At 45.7% G+C, this 22,792-nt stretch overlaps 1 protein-coding gene across 6 annotated transcripts in view; it reads right to left on the reverse strand.

The window, feature by feature from the left end:
- Window positions 1-22,792, reverse strand: part of INPP4B (inositol polyphosphate-4-phosphatase type II B) — a 1,055,719-nt gene that overhangs the window by 342,654 nt on the left and 690,273 nt on the right. For all 6 annotated transcript variants that reach the window (XM_063920402.1, XM_063920401.1, XM_063920400.1 and 3 more), the window contains one exon: window positions 9,910-10,057. In XM_063920402.1, the coding sequence (XP_063776472.1) occupies window positions 9,910-10,057 (148 nt within the window). The remainder of the gene's footprint in view (window positions 1-9,909; window positions 10,058-22,792) is intronic.

Genomic DNA, 22,792 nt, shown 5'->3' on the forward strand with positions numbered 1-22,792 from the left:
AACATAATTTCTGCCATTATCTTCATGAAGACCCTCGGAGCTGTGGACAGTCCGATGGGTAGTGCCAGGAACTGGTAGTGATCGTTCAGCAGGGTGAACCAAGGTAAGCCTGGTGAGGCGGCCAAATTGGAATATGGAGATACACGGTTCCGAGGCAGACTCGGATCCTCACGCCTTGCTCGGTTAACCCGAGCGCGCCCGAACGTCATCATCCCGCTGTCGGATTCTCGCGAGATTCGTATTCTATATAAGGAGCCGCACGTCGCCGCCATTTTCACTCGTGCATTGGAGATGATAGGGAGAGGACTTGCAGCGTTCTCTCAGTTTCTGTGTTCAGTGTGCTGCAAATATCTGTGCTCAGTGTGCTGAAAATATCTGTGCTCAGTGTGCTTGCAAATATCTGTGCTCAGTGTGCTGAAAATATCTACGTTCTCTGCCTGAAAAACGCTCCATATCTGTGCTGCATTGTAGTATATAGTAGGAGGACAGTGCAGAATTTTGCTGACCACCAGTATTATCTAGCAGTACGGTACAGTAGTCCACTGCTCTACCTACCTCTGTGTCGTCAAGTATACTATCCATCCATACCTGTGGTGCATTTTAGTTGTGCGCAGTATATATAGTAGGAGGACAGTGCAGAATTTTGCTGACCACCAGTATATAATATATAGCAGTATGGTACAGTAGTCCACTGCTCTACCTACCTCTGTGTCGTCAAGTATATTATCCATCCATACATGTGGTGCATTTTAGTTGTGCGCAGTATATATAGTAGGAGGACAGTGCAGAATTTTGCTGACCACCAGTATATAATATATAGCAGTACGGTACAGTAGTCCACTGCTCTACCTACCTCTGTGTTGTCAAGTATACTATCCATCCATACCTGTGGTGCTTTTTAGTTGTGTGCAGTATATATAGTAGGAGGACAGTGCAGAATTTTGCTGACCACCAGTATATAATATATAGCAGTACGGTACAGTAGGCCACTGCTCTACCTACCTTTGTGTCGTCAAGTATACTATCCATCCATACCTGTGGTGCATTTTAGTTGTGCGCAGTATATATAGTAGGAGGACAGTGCAGAATTTTGCTGACCACCAGTATATAATATATAGCAGTACGGTACAGTAGGCCACTGCTCTACCTACCTCTGTGTCATCAAGTGTACTATCCATCCATACCTGTGGTGCATTTTAGTTGTGCGCAGTATATAGTAGAGGACAGTGCAGAATTTTGCTGACCACCAGTATATAATATATAGCAGTACGGTACAGTAGGCCATTGCTATTGATATATTACTGGCATATAATTCCACATATTAAAAAATGGAGAACAAAAATGTGGAGGGTAAAATAGGGAAAGATCAAGATCCACTTCCACCTCGTGCTGAAGCTGCTGCCACTAGTCATGGCCGAGACGATGAAAAGCCATCAATGTTGTCTGCCAAGGCCGATGCCCAATGTCATAGTAGAGAGCATGTAAAATCCCCCCCAAAAAAGTTCAATAAAATGACCCAAAAATCAAAATTAAAAGCGTCTGAGGAGAAGCGTAAACTTGCCAATATGCCATTTACGACACGGAGTGGCAAGGAACGGCTGAGGCCCTGTCCTATGTTCATGGCTAGTGGTTCAGGTTCACATGAGGATGGAAGCACTCATCCTCTCGCTAGAAAAATGAAAAGACTTAAGCTGGCAAAAGCACAGCAAAGAACTGTGCGCTCTTCTAAATCACAAATCCCCAAGGAGAGTCCAATTGTGTCGGTTGCGATGCCTCACCTTTCCAACACTGGACGGGAAGAGGTGGCGCCTTCCACCATTTGCACGCCCCCTGCAAGTGCTGGAAGGAGCACCCGCAGTCCAGTTCCTGATAGTCAAATTGAAGATGTCACTGTTGAAGTACACCAGGATGAGGATATGGGTGTTGCTAGCGCTGAGGAGGAAATTGACAAGGAGGATTCTGATGGTGAGGTGGTTTGTTTAAGTCAGGCACCCGGGGAGACACCTGTTGTCCGTGGGACGAATATGGCCATTGACATGCCTGGTCAAGATACAAAAAAAAATCACCTCTTCGGTGTGGAATTATTTAAACAGAAATGCGGACAACATTTGTCAAGCCGTGTGTTGCCTTTGTCAAGCTGTAATAAGTAGGGGTAAGGACGTTAACCACCTAGGAACATCCTCCCTTATACGTCACCTGGAGCGCATTCATCAGAAGTCATTGACAAGTTCAAAAACTTTGGGTGACAGCGGAAGCAGTCCACTGAAAACTAAATCCCTTCCTCTTGTAACCAAGCTCCTGCAAACCACACCACCAACTCCCTCAGTGTCAATTTCCTCCTTAGACAGGAAAGCCAATAGTCCTGCAGGCCATGTCACTGGCAAGTCTTATGAGTCCTCTCCTGCCTGGGATTCCTCCGATGCATCCTTGAGTGTAACGCCTACTGCTGCTGGTGCTGCTGTTGTTGCTGCTGGGAGTCGATCGTCATCCCAGAGGGGAAGTCGGAAAACCACTTGTACTACTTCCAGTAAGCAATTGACTGTCCAACAGTCCTTTGTGAGGAAGATGAAATATCACAGCAGTCATCCTGCTGCAAAGCAGATAACTCAGGCCTTGGCAGCCTGGGTGGTGTTAAATGTGTGTCCGGTATCCACCGTTAATTCACAGGGAATTAGAGAATTTATTCAGTTAGTGTGTCCCCGGTACCAAATACCATCTAGGTTCCATTTCTCTAGGCAGGCGATACCGACAATGTACACAGACCTCAGAAAAAGAGTCACCAGTGTCCTAAAAAATGCAGTTGTACCCAATGTCCACTTAACCACGGACATGTGGACAAGTGGTGCAGGGCAGACTCAGGACTATATGACTGTGACAGCCCACTGGGTAGATGTATTGCCTCCCACAGCAAGAACAGCAGCGGCGGCACCAGTAGCAGCATCTCGCAAACGCCAACTCGTTCCTAGGCAGGCTACGCTTTGTATCACCGCTTTCCATAAGAGGCACACAGCTGACAACCTCTTACGGAAACTGAGGAACATTTATCGCAGAATGGCTTACCCCAATTGGACTCTCCTGGGGATTTGTGACATCGGACAACACCACCAATATTGTGCGTGCATTACATGTGGGCAAATTCCAGCACGTCCCATGTTTTGCACATACATTGAATTTGGTGGTGCAGAATTATTTAAAAACGACAGGGGCGTGCAAGAGATGCTGTCGGTGGCCCGAAGAATTGCGGGCTACTTTCGGCATTCAGCCACCGTGTGCCGAAGACTGGAGCACCAGCAGACAGTCCTGAACCTGCCCCACCATCAGCTGAAGCAAGAGGTGTTAACGAGGTGGAATTGAACCCTCTATATGCTTCAGAGGATGGAGGAGCAGCAAAAGGCCATTCAAGCCTATACAGCTACCTACGATATAGGCAAAGGAGGGGGAATGCACCTGACTCAAGCGCAGTGGAGAATGATTTCAACGTTGTGCAAGGTTCTACAACCCTTTGAACTTGCCACACGTGAAGTCAGTTCAGACACTGCCAGCCTGAGTCAGGTCATTCCCCTCATCAGGCTTTTGCAGAAGAAGCTGGAGAGATTGAAGGAGGAGCTAAAACAGAGCGATTCCGCTAGGCATGTGGGACTTGTGGATGGAGCCCTTAATTCGCTTAACCAGGATTCACGGGTTGTCAATCTGTTGAAATCAGAGCACTACATTTTGGCCACCGTGCTCGATCCTAGATTTAAAACCTACGTTGTATCTCTCTTTCCGGCAGACACAAGTCTGCAGAGGTTCAAAGTCCTGCTGGTGAGACACTTGTCAAGTCAAGCGGAACGTGACCCGTCAACATCTCCTCCTTCACATTCTCCCACAACTGGGGCTACGAGGAAAAGGCTAAGAATTCCGAGCCCACCCGCTGGCGGTGATGCAGGGCAGTCTGGAGCGAGTGCTGACATCTGGTCCGGACTGAAGGAACTGCCAACGATTACTGACATGTTGTCTACTGTCACTGCATATGATTCTGTCACCATTGAAAGAATGGTGGAGGATTATATGAGTGACCGCATCCAAATAGGCACGTCAGACAGTCCGTACGTATACTGGATAGAAAAAGAGGCAATTTGGAGGGCCTTGCAGAAACTGGCTTTATTTTATTTAAGTTGCCACCCCTTCAGTGTGTACTCCGAAAGAGTGTTTAGTGCAGCCGCTCACCTTGTCAGCAATCGGCGTATGAGGTTACTTCCAGAAAATGTGGAGATGATGTTCATCAAAATGAATTATAATCAATTCCTCTGTCGAGACATTCACCAGCAATTGCCTCCAGAAAGTACACAGGGACCTGAGATGGTGGATTCCAGTGGGGACGAATTAATAATCTGTGAGGAGGGGGATGTACACAGTGAAAGAGGTGAGGAATCGGAGGATGAGGAGGAGGCGGACATCTTGCCTCTGTAGAGACAGTTTGTGCAAGGAGAGATTGATTGCTTCTTTTTTGGTGGGGTCCCAAACCAACCAGTCATTTCAGTCACAGTCGTGTGGCAGACCCTGTCGCTGAAATGATGGGTTTGTTAAAGTGTGCATGTCCTGTTTATACAACATAAGGGTGGGTGGGAGGGCCCAAGGACAATTCCATCTTGCACCTCTTTTTTCTTTCATTTATCTTTGCATCATGTGCAGTTTAGGGACTATTTTTTGAAGTGCCATCCTGTCTGACACTGCAGTGCCACTCCTAGATGGGCCAGGTGTTTGTGTCGGCCACTTGGGTCGCTTAGCTTAGCCATCCAGCGACCTTGGTGCACCTCTTTTTTTTTTTGCATCATGTGCTGTTTGGGGACTATTTTTTAAATCGGCCATCCTGTCTGACACTGCAGTGCCACTCCTAGATGGTGTTTGTGTCGGCCACTTGGGTCGCTTAGTTTAGTCATCCAGCGACCTCGGTGCAAATTTTAGGACTAAAAATAATATTGTGAGGTGTTCAGAATAGACTGGAAATGAGTGGAAATTATAGTTATTGAGGTTAATAATACTATGGGATCAAAATGACTCCCAAATTCTATGATTTAAGCTGTTTTTGAGGGTTTTTTGTAAAAAAAAAAAAAAACGAATCCAAAAAACACCCGAATCTGACAAAAAAATTTCAGGGAGGTTTTGCCAAAATGCGTCCGAATCCAAAATACGGCCGCGGAACCAAATCGAAAACCGAAACACAAAACCTGAAAAATTTCCGGTGCTCATCACTACTTTATATCCAGTGAGACCATGAACTCCTGTTCTTCCTGACCCGCAATCACTGCTCGCAAGGATTCCATCTTGCACTTGAAAACCTTTAGGTAAGGGTTCAAGGATTTTAGATTCAAAAAGGGCCTCACTGAACCGTTCGGTTTCGGTACCACAAACAACTTCTGGATGGCCTGTTATAGCACCGTCAAACTCCAGCTTGTAGCCCTGAGAAATTAGGTAACTTACCTAGGCATCCTGGAAGGAGCTTTCCCAGATTCGGCTGAAGTGACGCAGACGCACTCCCCCCTCGAGGTCCACTCGTGGTGGGGAGGCAACGTCATGCTGAGGCCTTAGTGGAAGCTGAACTGGTGCTTTGTTCCTGAGAACCTGTGGCGGCTGGTTTTCTTTTCCTACCTCTGGTGCCTCTCGCCGCAGTGGAGGCACCTCTAGCTCTTGATCTGAACCTGGCAGATCGAAAGGACTGGGTAGGCGGCCTAGGGTAGGAATGCCTAGCCAGTGGGGCCACAAAGGGGAGGAACGTGGATTTTCCAGCAGTAAACTTGGAAATCCACATATCCAACTCAACCCCAAAGAGCCAATCCCCTGAAAAAGGAAGAGACTCTACACCACGCTTGGACTCTGCATCCGCTATCCACTGATGCAGCCACAAAGCTTTGCGCACCAACACTGCCATAGCAGTGGTCCTAGCATTAATATTGCCTATCTCAAGGATGCGTGCAATGTCTTGAATGTATTTTAGGAGAGTCACAGTAGTAGACGAGGGATAGATCCCCCGAGAGGCCCTCTTGAATTTGAGTAGCTCACGTATGAATGGCATGCGTCATCCAGCAACCCGCTATGACCAGTCTTTGTGCTATACCAGCCACTGTGTAAATAGACTTCAGTGTAGTCTCTATTTTCCTATCCAAGGTCCTTTATGGTAAAGTAGCCCGGAGCTGGTAGTACCGCCTTTTTAGATAGGTGAGAGACTGATACGTCTACGGCCGGAGGTTCTTCCCAGATTTTCCTGCCTTCAGGAGCAAATGGGAAAGTGTGCAAAAATCGTTTTTGTCACTTGGTATTTCTTATCTGCATTTTTCCAGGCTTACTTAAACAGGTCATCCAGTTCTGCAGAATCAGGGAAAGTGACACTGAGTTTGTTCTGTGTTAAGAAAAATGACCACAGTACTGCAGCGTCCTCTAGAGGGAGTTTTAACACATCCCGTATAGCAAGTATGAGGGGCTCAATACCCTGTGCAGAAGGGGTATCCCCAGCTACAGGATCCAATTCCTCCCCCTCCTCCTGTATCTCCTCATCAGATTCTGAGAGCAAGGCAGGTAACCCACGTTTTAGTGGTCCTGAAGGAAGCTCCGCCCCCTGTAATGGCGCCGGAGCTATGTAGATTTTTATACTGGCACTGTCTCCCACAGAGTGTAAAAATAAGTAAAGATACCTGTTTTCACTACCGCTGGCCAGTGTACGCAGGGGGCTATAGCGGATTGCCCCAGGGAAGGTTCCATATTCCGCCCCTGTGTTTGAGCTGTGCCAAGAACCGGGGGACCCCCCCTAGTGGGGCCCCCAGTTTGTAGTCACCACTCCTCGCCTCACCTTCAGGCATCTGTTAGGAGTGTGCGGCATGCTGCGATTGCGACAGCTAAGGTGCAGTACCCTGCTGTACAACAACCTCTCAATACGGTGGTCCTGCAGCGGGGAAGCGACTCTGATGCCTGAAAAGACCAGTAACCACCACTCCCTCCCCCCAACCCCCATGGTGCAGGTATTCTGTTGCCCAAACAGCAGACCGAAAATAATACTGTTTTAAAATAAACTGAAGAAAACTCTCTGGAGCTTCAGAGTGTGCATTCTCTCCTGAGGGCACATTTTTCTAAACTGCCTTAGGGAGGGGGCATAGAGGGGAGGAGTCAGCACATCCAGTTGAAGAAATGTATAAAGTGCACTGGCTCCGTCTATACCCCATCGTACTAAATGAACCCCAGTATCCCTTATGGATGCTAGAGAAACACAAACCAATGGTACCACAGTTAACACTATCGTGCCTATTTGATAACATTTCGCATTAGAGTTACTCTCTATTTCCACCATTGCCAGAATTTCTCCCCAAAAAATCACTCAGCTTTGTGGGAGTAGTAAGCGCACTGGGCCAGTTGTAATGTAAAGGCAAATGTGCATGCGTGACACAGCTAGCTGTTTCTTGCTTGACTTAGGCTTTCAAGTCCACTCTTTGAAATAAAAATAAATGAAACAAAAAGACGTTTCAAAACAGAAAAAGGTAAAAATAAAAAACCTTTACATATACCTATGCGAAAAAATGCTTTATTTGTACCACCACAATCCTTGTTAAATAGGCTTCCTTGTGCTTTGCATGTGAAAGCTTTCGCCAGTGAAGCCCAGCAAAACATTTTCATAAACAGGTCCACATATAAAGAAATCAGGTGCTGAAACTAATCATTTGAAGTCTTTCACCACCACTGAGATTGAAACAAACAAAACAAAAGACTAAGGGGCCGATTCAGACTTGATCGCTGCTGTGCGTATTCTCACAGGGTGCGATCATGTCTGAACTGCGCATGTGTATGCACCGCAATGCGCAGGCGCGATGGACCGCAGCAATGGGGATCATCTGTCAGCGACGGGATGGTGCAATAATTGCAAACGCACGGGGAGATCACAAGGAGACTGACAGGAAAAGGGCGTTTGTGGGTGGCATCTGAGCGTTTCTAGGGAGTGTAGTATTGTGGGAGGATTTCTGATGTCAGCTCCGGCCCGATCATTGCAGCGGCTGAATAAGATGTTTGTGCAGTTCTGCTACACATGTGATCGCACACCTGCACACACACAATACCCTCCCCCTGTAGGCAGCGACTACATGATCGCAGGGATGCAAAAAACGCACCCTAGCGATCAGGTCTGAATTACCACCTATGGGGGGGATTTATTTAGCCGCGGTAAATTGAATCTTGCGAGGATTTATTCAATTGATGCCGATAGCCGGCATTATCAGGGATTTTGCTTCACCTTCCCAGAGGCAGGAGGCTGCAATCATGAGACCGATGGCCGCGATCACGAAAAACACATGGATCCAGGAACTTACACCAGATCCTGTGTTTTTGCACGAAAATAGCTGGAATATGATCAGTTTAATTGTGGGTTAAGAATAATAAGAAAATAAAGCACCCTCATTCTTCGCAGAATACAGTCTCCCTGCCCACTTCTGATTGCACTACTGTAAGTATTGAAGCCCTGTCATCATACAGAAGTGAACAACACTATGCACAGTGGCGTATCTATAATGGATGCAGTGTATGTGGTGCACACAGGCCCCTGGGTCCAGAGGGTGCCCACACTGCACCCATTTCTTCTATACTTACCTTTTTGGTGTCCATTGGTGTCTGTGTGTGGGCCCCCTCCTCTCCCGTACCTGGCACCGCTGTTAGCGCTCTGAGTAAGCACTAGAGAGTCTGGCACAGTGCCAGAGTGTATAGCGCATGCGCAAGTCTCTGAAAAAATGGCTGCCGCACCATGTTTTCGGAGACCTGCGCATGCGCCATACACTCTGGCACTGTGCCAGAGACTCTAGTACTCAGAGCGCTAACAGTGCTGCCAGCTACGGGACGGGAGAGGAGGGGGCCTGGCCCACATACGGAGACTGCACACGGGTCCCCTCCTCCCTAGATATACGCCGCTGACTACGCAGTAATGTAAAGTTAGTGTCACACTGGGGAATTTTGAGCATCTAAATTGTCATTTAAAATCCCAGATGAAACATGCTGCAAATTTATTTCCACAGACATCCATTTAATCTTGAAGTTCCGGAACATTTTGGGCCCCTCGCTGCAAGAAATACACACTGAATGAGATGCTGACGTTATTAAAGGACTGGTGATTTAATTAATAAGAATAGAAGGGTTCAATTATAAAGAGAGATTAGTAACTAATACAAATTATGGGTGACTTAACATAGATTCAATTAATAGATTCAATTTAAGATTTGTCTACTGAATTTGCCATGTCACAGACCACACAGAGGGCAAAAGGTAAGAGAAGAAAAAAGTTGGGCAGGGATTAGAAACATCAGTGCAGAATAACTGGAGAAGGTAAACCGATTTAGTTTATGCTGTGTTGAGCATTTTGTTTAGTATTATCAATTTTACTGATTCAAGTTTTCCTTCTGAAATATAACTGTATGTCATCAAAAATAATACTATTGCTTTTATTAATTTAGTTACAACTGGGTGATAAGAAAAAATATTTTCATCTTGTAAATATAACATTGAATACGGAGAAGTGCTGATTACTTGACATTTTCTACCAGTATGCAGTAAATAAATAAGGAGATAGTACTAAGTTCCTATACATTAAAATAAATGAGCATGGCCACAACAATTTCAGCCTTCTCTTGCACATCTAATTGGATTGAATTAAAAGTTGGCTTCACAGGCATTTTAAAGTAGTGCTTGCCAACAGAAATAGTGTTGCCAAGGGAATGAAGCACTCTGCAATACATTTCAATGCTATGTGCTATGATAGGAAGCTAGGGAAGGGTTTACAGATTTTGCCTTATGGTCAACGACAGCAATGCAATTTATAAATGAAAACATTCTGGTAGTTAATCATTTGAGCTGATTTAAATAACATGACACTGTTCACTTCTTGTTGTTGTTTTTCTTTACCTTCTGGTGTCTTCTTTTAAGTAGAGAGTAAGCAGTTGCTTTGGGATATGGAAAGACATGATGCTCTCTGACATCTGCTCCCGAACGCAGAGCCACTTGTTGTCAGATGCAGGAAATCTGTAGAACTTGTAGATGGGATTCTTTAACACTGTTGGAGGTAAAAGAGAGTAGAGACTTAAATGTTGTGTCTCATAATGAAAAAGTCTAAATTACATTTAAGTGTGACAAGTAGTGTGGCCAATCCCGGGATCAGGACTGGCGGGATCCCGGGATTAAGGTTTAAAATTGGCCGGGATTCAATCCCAGGATAAAAGTTTCCAATCCCAGGGATTTCAGTTCTAGAAACTCCCCTTGTTTTTTCAATGCCAGGCAGCATTGAGTGTCCTCAGGAGGCTTAGGTGCTGCCCAGCTCCCTTCTCCCAGCTTCCGCTGCCCCCGGCTGTGCTCACTGCAAAGCGTAAAGTGAAGTCAGAGGTCACGCTGCGCAGTCTGACCCGAAACCACCCACGCAGCCTGAACCACACCTCGCCACCCATAGCCTGCAGCAAGTGAACCTGCCTGCACTCTGAGGATGGTGAGTAGTTCTGTGGCCTGGGCATGTCCAGGAAGGGAGGGGGGTCATTGAAGATTTTAATTTTAAAATCTTCAATCCAATTGAGGGGTTTAATAATTTATCAAGCTCAATACCTGGGATTGAGAAAAAGGCCCGGGATTGGCCTCCCCAGTGACACAAGTAGCCAGTGTCGGGAGAGCATTACGCATACTGTACATGGGTATACTGAAGAGTAGAATGTTATCAGATGGTGGACAGTTACATACTACTCCCACTTTCTGTGGTCTGTTCATGCCTCAACAAGGATGCTATTTCGTGGGTCCATATTTTCACCAGTGACCCTTTACATTGTAGTCCATACCAGTAAAATAACTAAAAGCATGGATAAAAAAAAAGAAAAATGCAAACAATATAATTAGCGCTAGTGACATAAAAACTAGGCCGTCATTTTTCAGACCTGCTAGTGAAAGTAAAACATTGTCTGACGAATATTGGTGCCTGGTAACAACTGACCTTGTTCCTTGCAAAGTTTTCTATAAACAATTAGAGGGATAAATGGGTCTAAAACTTCCATATTAATTATGTACTTTAAGCACTGTATAACAGTAAGATTTATTCCTGCCTGTACTAATCTGTACTATGCAAATGCAAAGCGTTACCCCTATGCATGTGCTGATGAACATATAGCGCCCAATATAATAAAAGATAATAAAAATAATAATAATAATTAATAATAATAATAATAATAATAATAATAATAATAATAGGGTTGGTCCTTGAATGCTCCCTGCAAGAACTACGACTTTCACATTGAAGCTCAGGCTGACAGTATAGAATCGCTAAACGTTCCTATTGAAGAAATAAAAAACGAACAACCTATTGAATTATGAGAAATATTATTCTCAGTGTGGCCTTTACAGGCTAGTTAATAAATTAAACCAGTTTTTGTTTTGTTCTTTCAAATCAGTCAGCACAGATTATAATTATCTGGAAAACAAATCTGCATGGTCTGTTTCTCAGCTTTCTGGGACTAAACCAAAGTGCTTACTTCCATCAAAATCAATCAGATCAGACTGGTCAGCTTTTCGCTGGGAGCCACCCTATTGGGAGCTGGTGGGAAATATGCAAGAAGCGGGAGATTGACCTGGTCCCAAACAGAAGAGTAGGTATATATGTTTGAAATATATAAATATATATATATATATATATATATATATATAAAATTAGACTGCATACGTGTTAAAAATGCACTATGAAAAGAACAGTATTATCAATTTGTTCTTTACTCACATTTCACTGTTTTCATAATCAATGTCTTATTATAACATTTTATAACTTTTATTATATGTACTATTTTGCAATGCTCTATTTGGGTGCATTTGAACACATGTACCCAAATAGAGCTTTGCAAAATTGTACATATACATTTGTTCCTTTACATCTCACTGGTTGTTGTTTTTTTTAAAAATGTATTATTATTATTATTTTGGGGGGTACATGTTTTTTTTTTAAATTAAAGCAGCACACGTATTACAAAGTATACTACACAATAGTGCCATAACAATGGACAATTGCACCAGTAGAACATGAAATAAGAAAAGTACTATCTTGACATATACAATACAATAGTACAATAGGCGTTTCTATCATGGTTGCAATGTGTGCTGTGTATTATTATTATTTTTTTTGGGGGGTACATGTTTTTTTTTTTAAATTAAAGCAGCACAGGTATTACAAAGTATACTACACAATAGTGCCATAACAATGGACAATTGCACCAGTAGAACATGAAATAAGAAAAGTACTATCTTGACATATACAATACAATAGTACAATAGGCGTTTCTATCATGGTTGCAATGTGTGCTGTGCACAGGGGCCCTTGGGCCCAGGGGTGGCCCACACGGTCCACATTGCACGCATATTTAAATACTCACCTCTACGGAGTCCAACGTCGGATGCTGCAGCTTAAAAAATCCCTTCCAAAATGGCTGCCGCGCATGCGCAGTATGAATTTTGTCTCCGGAACCTTAGTGGCGCCATGTTTCCGGAGACCTACACAATGCCGGAGTCTATGGCGCCGTGGAGAGGAGGAGGCCCACCCGGAGTCTGCTCACGGGTTCCCTCCTCTCTTCAGACGCCCCTGAATAGTACAGTAACAATATACAATGTCCACACTCCACAGTAGATAATACAAACAATAAAATTGCTATCTTTAACTACAGTATATCCGAATCCTTGCAGGGGAAATGTAGTGGCATTGAAAGCTACAAGGGCTGGTGGAATAATATTTCTCCATCAAAGTAAAGCACCATAGGAAAAAACAAAAACAAAAACAAAGTCACTCACCCCTCTCCACACACCCCTACGCCAGCAGATAGAATGTATTTATCTAAGAACCTAGGTGCACAATACCACTAGGGCATACTACAGAATGACATACCAAACCATTGTAGAATTAACTGTAGAGGGTGTGTGAATATATTGTACTGCAAATTTCAAGAGACAACGGGGGTCATTCTGACCCGTTTGCTCGCTGCGTTTTAACGCAGCAGAGTGAATGGGTCCCTGCTGCGCATGCATCGGTGCCGTAGTGCGCCGGCGCATGCCAGACAGCTGAAGGCCGTATCAGGGATGCGATCGCCTCTGCCTGATTGACAGGCTTAGGCAATCGCTGGGCGGGAGGGGGCGGAATGGCGGCGTTTGGCTGCCGTTTTGTGGGTTTGGTCCGGCCAGCGCAGGCGTGGTCGGACCAAACGGGGGGCGGGTTGCAGCGGCTGCGTGACGTCACACGCAGCCGCTGCGGGCCAGGGAGCGATGAGTAGCTCCTGGCCAGCACGCTCAAGCTGCGCTGCCCGGGAGCTACTCTTAAAGTGCAAAGGCATCGCCGCTGTGCGATGCCTTTGCACTTCTGCAAGGGAAGGGGGGGGGGCGGACTGACATGCGGGGCGGACTAGCCCTGTGCTGGGCGTCCCCCCGCATGTCAGGGAAGAAGATCGTAGCTGTGCGCTATGATCAACTCGGAATGACCCCCAACATCCCAAAATAATAATTACTCTCAGCTTCATGTCCTGCCTTTGCTCATATACATAAATATGACATATTTAGACAACAGTTGTATAAAGAAAGAAGAGATAAAAACGGCTTGTAACAATTCTGCTGGATTTATAACAAACTATAAAAAATGCCATGATTACAGTGTGTTTATGCCAGATTTGTGGGCTCAACGACCTTCACATAAAACCATTTATTTAAGTAACCATTAAAAAAAAATAAACTTCCAGGAAGATTTACACAAACTTTTTTACTCCTCATAATCCATCTGATTTATGACACCTGCATTCACTTCAAAAACTGTTTACAGTGAGGAGACCCAGGATAAAAATAGTCACAATTGATTTTTATTTTTAAACATAAAATATAGGATCATCTGAATACATAATTGCTATTTATACATGCTTAAAACATTTCCATTTCCAAAGACAGGTGAAGCTAGCTAGCAATATATGACATGTTATTAAGTAGATGTATATAACATTATTATGGAAGACAAGGCGTACTAAACAACATTTGAAAATAATTTGTATGGTCACTTTGATATAGGCAAGGGTGGATTGGCCAAAGGCCTCAATGAGACTTTTCACAGTGGGGGTGTTTTATTTTTATTTTATGTTCATTTTATTTTTAACACTTCTGATTTTTAAATAAATTATTAACTTTTTGGTGCCCAGCCCGAAAGAGGAGCCAGATCAAAGGCAATCAGCAAGATGGAGAAGTGAGCCCACCAACTGCTGTGCCTGAATTGGATTGAAGCCTGCAGAGCTGGACTTAAAGACCGCGGACAGGTCTGTTACATTGTGCCACTTCCCACACAAATCTCTATAGAACCCATCCCTATTTCTAAAGTGATACAAGTGTTAGCCCTTATAGTAATAAATAAAGACCTAACCCTCCCGTCCTGTAGTCAAACCCTCCCCTTAGTGCTTAATCCTCCCATCCCGCAGCCTAACCCCCTATTGTTTAACCCTAACCCTCCCATCCAGCAGCCATACCCTCCCCCCTAGTGTCTAACCCTAACCCTCTCCCTAGTGCCTAACTCTTCCATCTGGCAGCCATACCCTGCCCCTAGTGCCTAAACCTAACCCTCCCATCCTGCAGCCTAGCCCGCCCCCTAGTGCCTAACCCTAACCCTCCCCCTAGTGCCTAACCCTCCTGTCCCGCAGCCTAACCCTCCCCCTAGTGCCTAACCCTCCCCTCTCATAGCCTAATGCTACATCTCACCCTAGTACCTATCCCTCCCCTACCATAGTCTAACCCTCCCCCTAATGCTTAACCCTACCGTCCACAGCCTAACCCTACCCCTAGTGCCTAACCTTAACTTTTTCCTCCCACAGCCTAACCCTATCCCTCCCCCTAGTGCCTAACCCTCCCGTCCTGCAGCCTATCCCCCTAGTGCCTAACCCTAACCCTCCTGTCCTGCAGTCTAACCCTCCCCCTAGTGTCTAACCCTCCTGTTCCGCAGCCTAACCCTCCCCCTAGTGATTAACCCTAATCCTCCCCCTAGTGCTAACCCTCCTGCCCTGCAGCCTATCAATTACCCTCTCCTCACCTCCCCCGAAGCCTATCTCTAACCCTCCCCTCCTGCAGCCTAACATCCTCCAGTGCCTAACACCTCCCAATGTGGCGGTGTGTGTCAATCTATATTACTGGTCACACAGTGTAGTAGTATCTTTAAAATAGATTAGACACACATCCAGTGCTGTGTATAGATGTATGTAGTAGCACTGGAGGTGTATTCAGCTACTATAAAGACATTACTTCACTATCTTGCAATTTATATCATTGGGGTAGGGGGGGCACCAAGATTGATCTTGCCTCCGGGCAATCGGGATGAAGTTACTCCACTGCTGGTGCATTATCACCTTCCACTCATCACTGCTTTATCACTTCATGCTTAAAATCTGCCCCAGTATGTATGTAATATTGGAGATTACATCAGTATGAACCTTGTTTAGCTGGTTCTACTCCCCAGGGTTTATAATTACTTACTGAACAGAAGCAAAAACAAAGAAAACCCTATTTGGGAGGGGGGGGGGGGGGGGCAGCTGAAGATGGTGTATATTGAAGTGGTCAAAGGGGGTAATTCCGACCCGTTCGCACAATGCAATTTTTTGCAGCCATGCGAATGGGTCACAACTGCGCATGCATGCGGGCGACAATGCGCAGGCGCATTGTTGCCCGGCGACGGCCGCCGCTAGGCAGCGACAAGAACAGCGAGGGAAGCCATTGCAGTGGAGCCCGCAAGAAGATTGACAGCAGGGAGGCGAATCTGGGTGTCAACTGACCGTTTTCTGGCAGTGGTGAGAGAAACGCAGGCGTGTTTGACGTCAATTCTGGGACCTGACAGGCTGAAGAGATCGCAGTGGCTGAGTAAGCACAGAGCTACTCAGAAACTACACAAAACTTTTTTGCCCCGCTCCCCTGCACAGGCGATCGCACACTTGCTAAGCTACAATACACTCCCCCATAGGCGGCGTCTGTCTGATCGCACGGCCTGCAAAAAGTTGCAGCGTGCGATCAACTCAGAATGACCTCCATAATCTGAACAGATTTGCTTTTTGGAGTTTGGTACATAAGGATCAGATCGTACTCCCCTATGATAATAATGGGGACTGTGACCTTCTACTTTCAGATGTCTGTGTAATCTCCTGCATTAGGCTATTAGTGCACAGCAACAATTCATAAAATTATGCAGAAATTGCAGTTTTCTGCAATATTGTATAAAAAAAACCCTGATAAATAGACCCCTATGTATGGATATAATCATTATAAGATAATTATGTCAATACAATATAATATATTCTGAAGGTGACTGTAAAGTCTTGAGCCACATGCGGCAATTACATCATTGTCAAATTTTTTGTCGGATTCGGGTGTGTTTTGGATTCGGGTGTTTTTTACAAAAAAGCCCTCAAAAACAGCTTAAATCATAGAATTTGGGGGTCATTTTGATCCCATAGTATTATTAACCTCAATAACCATAATTTCCACTCATTTCCAGTCTATTCTGAACACCTCACACCTCACAATATTATTTTTAGTCCTAAAATTTGCACCGCGGTCGTTGGATGACTAAGCTAAGCGACCCAAGTGGCCGACACAAACACCTGGCCCATCTAGGAGTGGCACTGCAGTGTCAAACAGGATGGTCGATTTAAAAAATAGTCCCCATACAGCACATGATGCAAAGAAAAAAAGAGGTGCACTGTGGTCGCTGGATGGCTAAGCTAAGCGACACAAGTGGCCGACACAAACACCTGGCCCATCTAGGAGTGGCACTGCAGTGTCAGGCAGGATGGCACTTCAAAAAAATAGTCCCCAAACAGCACATGATGCAAAGAAAAATGAAAGAAAAAAGAGGTGCAAGATGGAATTGTCCTTGGGCCCTCCCACCCACCCTTATGTTGTATAAACAGGACATGCACACTTAAACAAACCCATCATTTCAGCGACAGGGTCTGCCACACAACTGTGACTGAAATGACTGGTTGGTTTGGGCCCCACCAAAAAAGAAGCAATCAATCTCTCCTTGCACAAACTGGCTCTACATAGGCAAGATGTCCACCTCCTCCTCATCGTCCGATTCCTCACCCCTTTCACTGTGTACATCCCCCTCCTCACAGATTATTAATTCGTCCCCACTGGAATCCACCATCTCAGGTCACTGTGTACTTTCTGGACGCAATTGCTGGTGAATGTCTCCACGGAGGAATTGATTATAATTAATTTTGATGAACATCATCTTCTCCACATTTTCTGGAAGTAACCTTGTACGCCGATTGCTGACAAGGTGAGCGGCTGCACTAAACACTCTTTCGGAGTACACACTGGAGGGGGGGCAACTTAGGTAAAATAAAGCCAGTTTCTGCAAAGGCCTCCAAATTGCCTCTTTTTCCGGACTGTCTGACGTGCCTACTTGGATGCGGTCACTCATATAATCCTCCACCATTCTTTCAATGGTGAGAGAATCATATGCAGTGACAGTAGACGACATGTCAGTAATCGTTGGCAGGTCCTTCAGTCCGGACCAGATGTCAGCACTCGCTCCAGACTGCCCTGCATCACCGCCAGCGGATGGGCTCGGAATTCTTAGCCTTTTCCTCGCACCCCCAGTTGCGGGAGAATGTGAAGGAGCAGCTGTTGACGGGTCACGTTCCGCTTGACTTGACAATTTTCTCACCAGCAGGTCTTTGAACCTCTGCAGACTTGTGTCTGCTGGAAAGAGAGATACAACGTAGGTTTTAAATCTAGGATCGAGCACGGTGGCCAAAATGTAGTGCTCTGATTTCAATAGATTGACCACCTGTGAATCCTGGTTAAGCGAATTAAGGGCTCCATCCACAAGTCCCACATGCCTAGCGGAATCGTTCTGTTTTAGCTCCTCCTTCAATGTCTCCAGCTTCTTCTGCAAAAGCCTGATGAGGGGAATGACCTGACTCAGGCTGGCAGTGTCTGAACTGACTTCACGTGTGGCAAGTTCAAAGGGTTGCAGAACCTTGCACAACGTTGAAATCATTCTCCACTGCGCTTGAGTCAGGTGCATTTCCCCTCCTTTGCCTATATCGTAGGCAGATGTATAGGCTTGAATGGCCTTTTGCTGCTCCTCCATCCTCTAAAGCATATAGAGGGTTGAATTCCACCTCGTTACCACCTCTTGCTTCAGATGATGACAGGGCAGGTTCAGGTCTGTTTGCTGGTGCTCCAGTCTTCGGCACGCGGTGGCTGAATGCCGAAAGTGGCCCGCAATTCTTCGGGCCACCGACAGCATCTCTTGCACGCCCCTGTCGTTTTTTAAATAATTCTGCACCACCAAATTCAATGTATGTGCAAAACATGGGACGTGCTGGAATTTGCCCAGATGTAATGCACGCACAATATTGTTGGCGTTGTCCGATGTCACAAATCCCCAGGAGAGTCCATTTGGGGTAAACCATTCTGCGATGATGTTCCTCAGTTTCCGTAAGAGGTTGTCAGCTGTGTGCCTCTTCTGGAAAGCGGTGATACAAAGCGTAGCCTGCCTAGGAACGAGTTGGCATTTGCGAGATTCTGCTACTGGTGCCGCCGCTGCTGTTCTTGCTGCGGGAGGCAATACATCTACCCAGTGGGCTGTCACAGTCATATAGTCCTGAGTCTGCCCTGCTCCACTTGTCCACATGTCCGTGGTTAAGTGGACATTGGGTACAACTGCATTTTTTAGGACACTGGTGACTCTTTTTCTGAGGTCTGTGTACATTTTCGGTATCGCCTGCCTAGAGAAATGGAACCTAGATGGTATTTGGTACCGGGGACACAGTACCTCAATCAAGTCTGTAGTTGCCTGTGAATTAACGGTGGATAACGGAAACACGTTTCTCACCGCCCAGGCTGCCAAGGCCTGAGTTATCCGCTTTGCAGCAGGATGACTGCTGTGATATTTCATCTTCCTCACAAAGGACTGTTGGACAGTCAATTGCTTACTGGAAGTAGTACAAGTGGTATTCCGACTTCCCCTCTGGGATGACGATCGACTCCCAGCAGCAACAACAGCAGCGCCAGCAGCAGTAGGCGTTACACTCAAGGATGCATCGGAGGAATCCCAGGCAGGAGAGGACTCGTCAGACTTGCCAGTGACATGGCCTGCAGGACTATTGGCTTTCCTGTGTAAGGAGGAAATTGACACTGAGGGAGTTGGTGGTGTGGTTTGCAGGAGCTTGGTTACAAGAGGAAGGGATTTAGTGGTCAGTGGACTGCTTCCGCTGTCATCCAAAGTTTTTGAACTTGTGACTGACTTATGATGAATGCGCTGCAGGTGACGTATAAGGTAGAGATGAGCGGATTCGGTTTTACTCGGTTTTACTCGGTTCTCAAAACGGCATCTTATTGGCTATCCAAAACACGTGACACCCGTGAGCCAATAAGATGCCGTTTTGAGAACCGAGTATAACCGAGTAAAACCGAATCCGCTCATCTCTAGTATAAGGGAGGATGTTCCGAGGTGGTTAACGTCCTTACCCCTACTTAATACAGCTTGACAAAGGCAACACACGGCTTGACACCTGTTGTCCGCATTTGTGTTAAAATAATTCCACACTGAAAGGTGATTTTTTTTTGTAATTTGACCAGGCATGTCAATGGCCATATTCGTCCCACGGACAACAGGTGTCTCCCCGGGTGCCTGACTTAAAGAAACCACCTCACCATCAGAATCCTCCTTGTCAATTTCCTCCTCAGCGCCAGCAACACCCATATCCTCATCCTGGTGTACTTCAACAGTGACATCTTCAATTTGACTATCAGGAACTGGACTGCGGGTGCTCCTTCCAGCACTTGCAGGGGGCGTGCAAATGGTGGAAGGCGCCACCTCTTCCCGTCCAGTGTTGGGAAGGTCAGGCATCGCAGCCGACACAATTGGACTCTCCTTGGGGATTTGTGATTTAGAAGAACGCACAGTTCTTTGCTGTGCTTTTGCCAGTTTAAGTCTTTTCATTTTTCTAGCGAGAGGATGAGTGCTTCCATCCTCATGTGAAGCTGAACCACTAGCCATGAACATAGGCCAGGGCCTCAGCCGTTCCTTGCCACTCCGTGTCGTAAATGGCATATTGGCAAGTTTACGCTTCTCCTCAGACGCTTTTAATTTTGATTTTTGGGTCATTTTACTGAACTTTTGTTTTTTGGATTTTACATGCTCTCTACTATGACATTGGGCATCGGCCTTGGCAGACGACGTTGATGGCATTTCATCGTCTCGGCCATGACTAGTGGCAGCAGCTTCAGCACGAGGTGGAAGTCGATCTTGATCTTTCACTATTTTACCCTCCACATTTTTGTTCTCCATTTTTTAATGTGTGGAATTATATGCCAGTATCAATAGCAATGACCTACTACTTTATATACTGCGCACAACTGAAATGCACCACAGGTATGGATGGATAGTATACTTGACGACACAGAGGTAGGTAGAGCAGTGGCCTACTGTACCGTACTGCTATATATTATATACTGGTGGTCAGCAAACTGTGCAAAACTGAAATGCACCACAGGTATGAATGGATAGTAGACTTGACGACACAGAGGTAGGTAGAGCAGTGGCCTTCTGTACCGTACTGTTATCTATTATATACTGGTGGTCAGCAAACTGTGCAAAACTGAAATGCACCACAGGTATGGATGGATAGTATACTTGACGACACAGAGGTAGGTAGAGCAGTGGCCTACTGTACCATACTGCTATATATTATATACTGGTGGTCAGCAAACTGTGCAAAACTGAAATGCACCACAGGTATGGATGGATAGTATACTTGACGACACAGAGGTAGGTAGAGCAGTGGCCTACTGTACCGTACTGCTATATATTATATACTGGTGGTCAGCAAACTGTGCAAAACTGAAATGCACCACAGGTATGGATGGATAGTATACTTGACGACACAGAGGTAGGTAGAGCAGTGTCCTACTGTACCGTACTGCTATATATTATATACTTGTGGTCAGCAAACTGTGCAAAACTGAAATGCACCACAGGTATGGATGGATAGTATACTTGACGACACAGAGGTAGGTAGAGCAGTGGCCTTCTGTACCGTACTCCTATATATTATATATTGGTGGTCAGCAAAATTATGCACTGTACTCCTACTATATACTACAATGCAGCACAAATATGGAGCGTTTTTCAGGCAGAGAACGTATAATACTGGTGGTCACTGGTCAGCAAAACTCTGCACTGTACTCCTCCTATATAATACTGCTGGTCCCCAGTTCCCACAATAAAGCAGTGTGAGCACAGATATATGCAGCACACTGAACACAGATATGGAGCGTTTTTCAGGCAGAGAACATATAATACTGATGGTCACTGGTCAGCAAAACTCTGCACTGTACTCCTCCTATATAATACTGCTGGTCCCCAGTTCCCACAATAAAGCAGTGTGAGCACAGATATATGCAGCACACTGAGCACAGATATGGAGCGTTTTTCAGGCAGAGAACGTATAATACTGGTGGTCACTGGTCAGCAAAACTCACTGTACTCCTCCTATAATACTGCTGGTCCCCAGAATAAAGATATTTGCAGCCCCCTGAAACAAAGTGAGAGGACGCCAGCCACGTCCTCTCACTATCATTTCCAATGCACGAGTGAAAAATGGCAGCGACGCGCGGCTCCTTATATAGAATTCGAATCTCGCGAGAATCCGACAGCGGGATGATGACGTTCGGGCACGCTCGGGTTAACCGAGCCATACGGAAGAATCCGAGTCTGCCTCGGACCCGTGTAAAATGGGTGAAGTTCAGGGGGGGTTCGGATTCCGAGGAACCGAACCCGCTCATCACTACATAAAACCACACTAAGGCCCTCATTCCGAGTTGTTCGCTCGCTAGCTGCTTTTAGCAGCATTGCACACGCTAAGCCGCCGCCTACTGGGAGTGAATCTTAGCTTAGCAGAATTGCGAACGAAAGATTCTCAATATTGCGAATAGAAATTTCTTAGCAGTTTCTGAGTAGCTCGACACTTACTCTGCCACTGCGATCAGTTCAGTCAGTTTCGTTCCTGGTTTGACGTCACAAACACACCCAGCGTTCGCCCAGACACTCCCCCGTTTCTCCAGACACTCCCGCGTTTTTCCCTGAAACGGCAGCGTTTTTTCACACACACCCATAAAACGGTCAGTTTCCGCCCAGAAACACCCACTTCCTGTCAATCACACTCCGATCACCAGAACGAAGAAAATTCCTCGTAATGCCGTGAGTAAAATACCTAACTGTTGAGTAAAATAACTAAGCGCATGCGCTCTGCGAACATTGCGCATGCGCAGTAAGCGACTAATCGCAAAATAGAGAAAATCGGCAACGAGCGAACAACTCGGAATGAGGGCCTAAGTGCTGTTAATTTACATATAAATCATAGCAATCACAAAGACCTATTTATCAAGCTTTTTTCATAAAAGTATTTAGAAACTGCAGTCACTGAATAATTTTAGGAATTGTTGCTATATACTAATGGGCTAATGCAGAATATTCCACCAAAAAGGGGACACAGCCTCGTTGGGAAGGGCCATTTTCAGCACTCTGGGGTACTGAACTCCCTAAGATACTCGGCTGTCCCCAGAGACTCTTTCTTCACTGCCGCCTTCTCCTGTGACTGGGAGCCGGACAGTAATGTCACAGTGCTGCGCCCATCTCCCATCACTGAGGAGCTGGCATTTTGGTGTCAACCCCTTGGATGTTAGTGATACCTTAGTGCAGGCTTTTTCAACCAGTGTGCCGTGGCACACTAGTGTGCCGCGACCA

Source organism: Pseudophryne corroboree, chromosome 1 (genome assembly GCF_028390025.1).
Source record: "Pseudophryne corroboree isolate aPseCor3 chromosome 1, aPseCor3.hap2, whole genome shotgun sequence".
In the NCBI taxonomy this organism is placed as follows: domain Eukaryota; kingdom Metazoa; phylum Chordata; class Amphibia; order Anura; family Myobatrachidae; genus Pseudophryne; species Pseudophryne corroboree.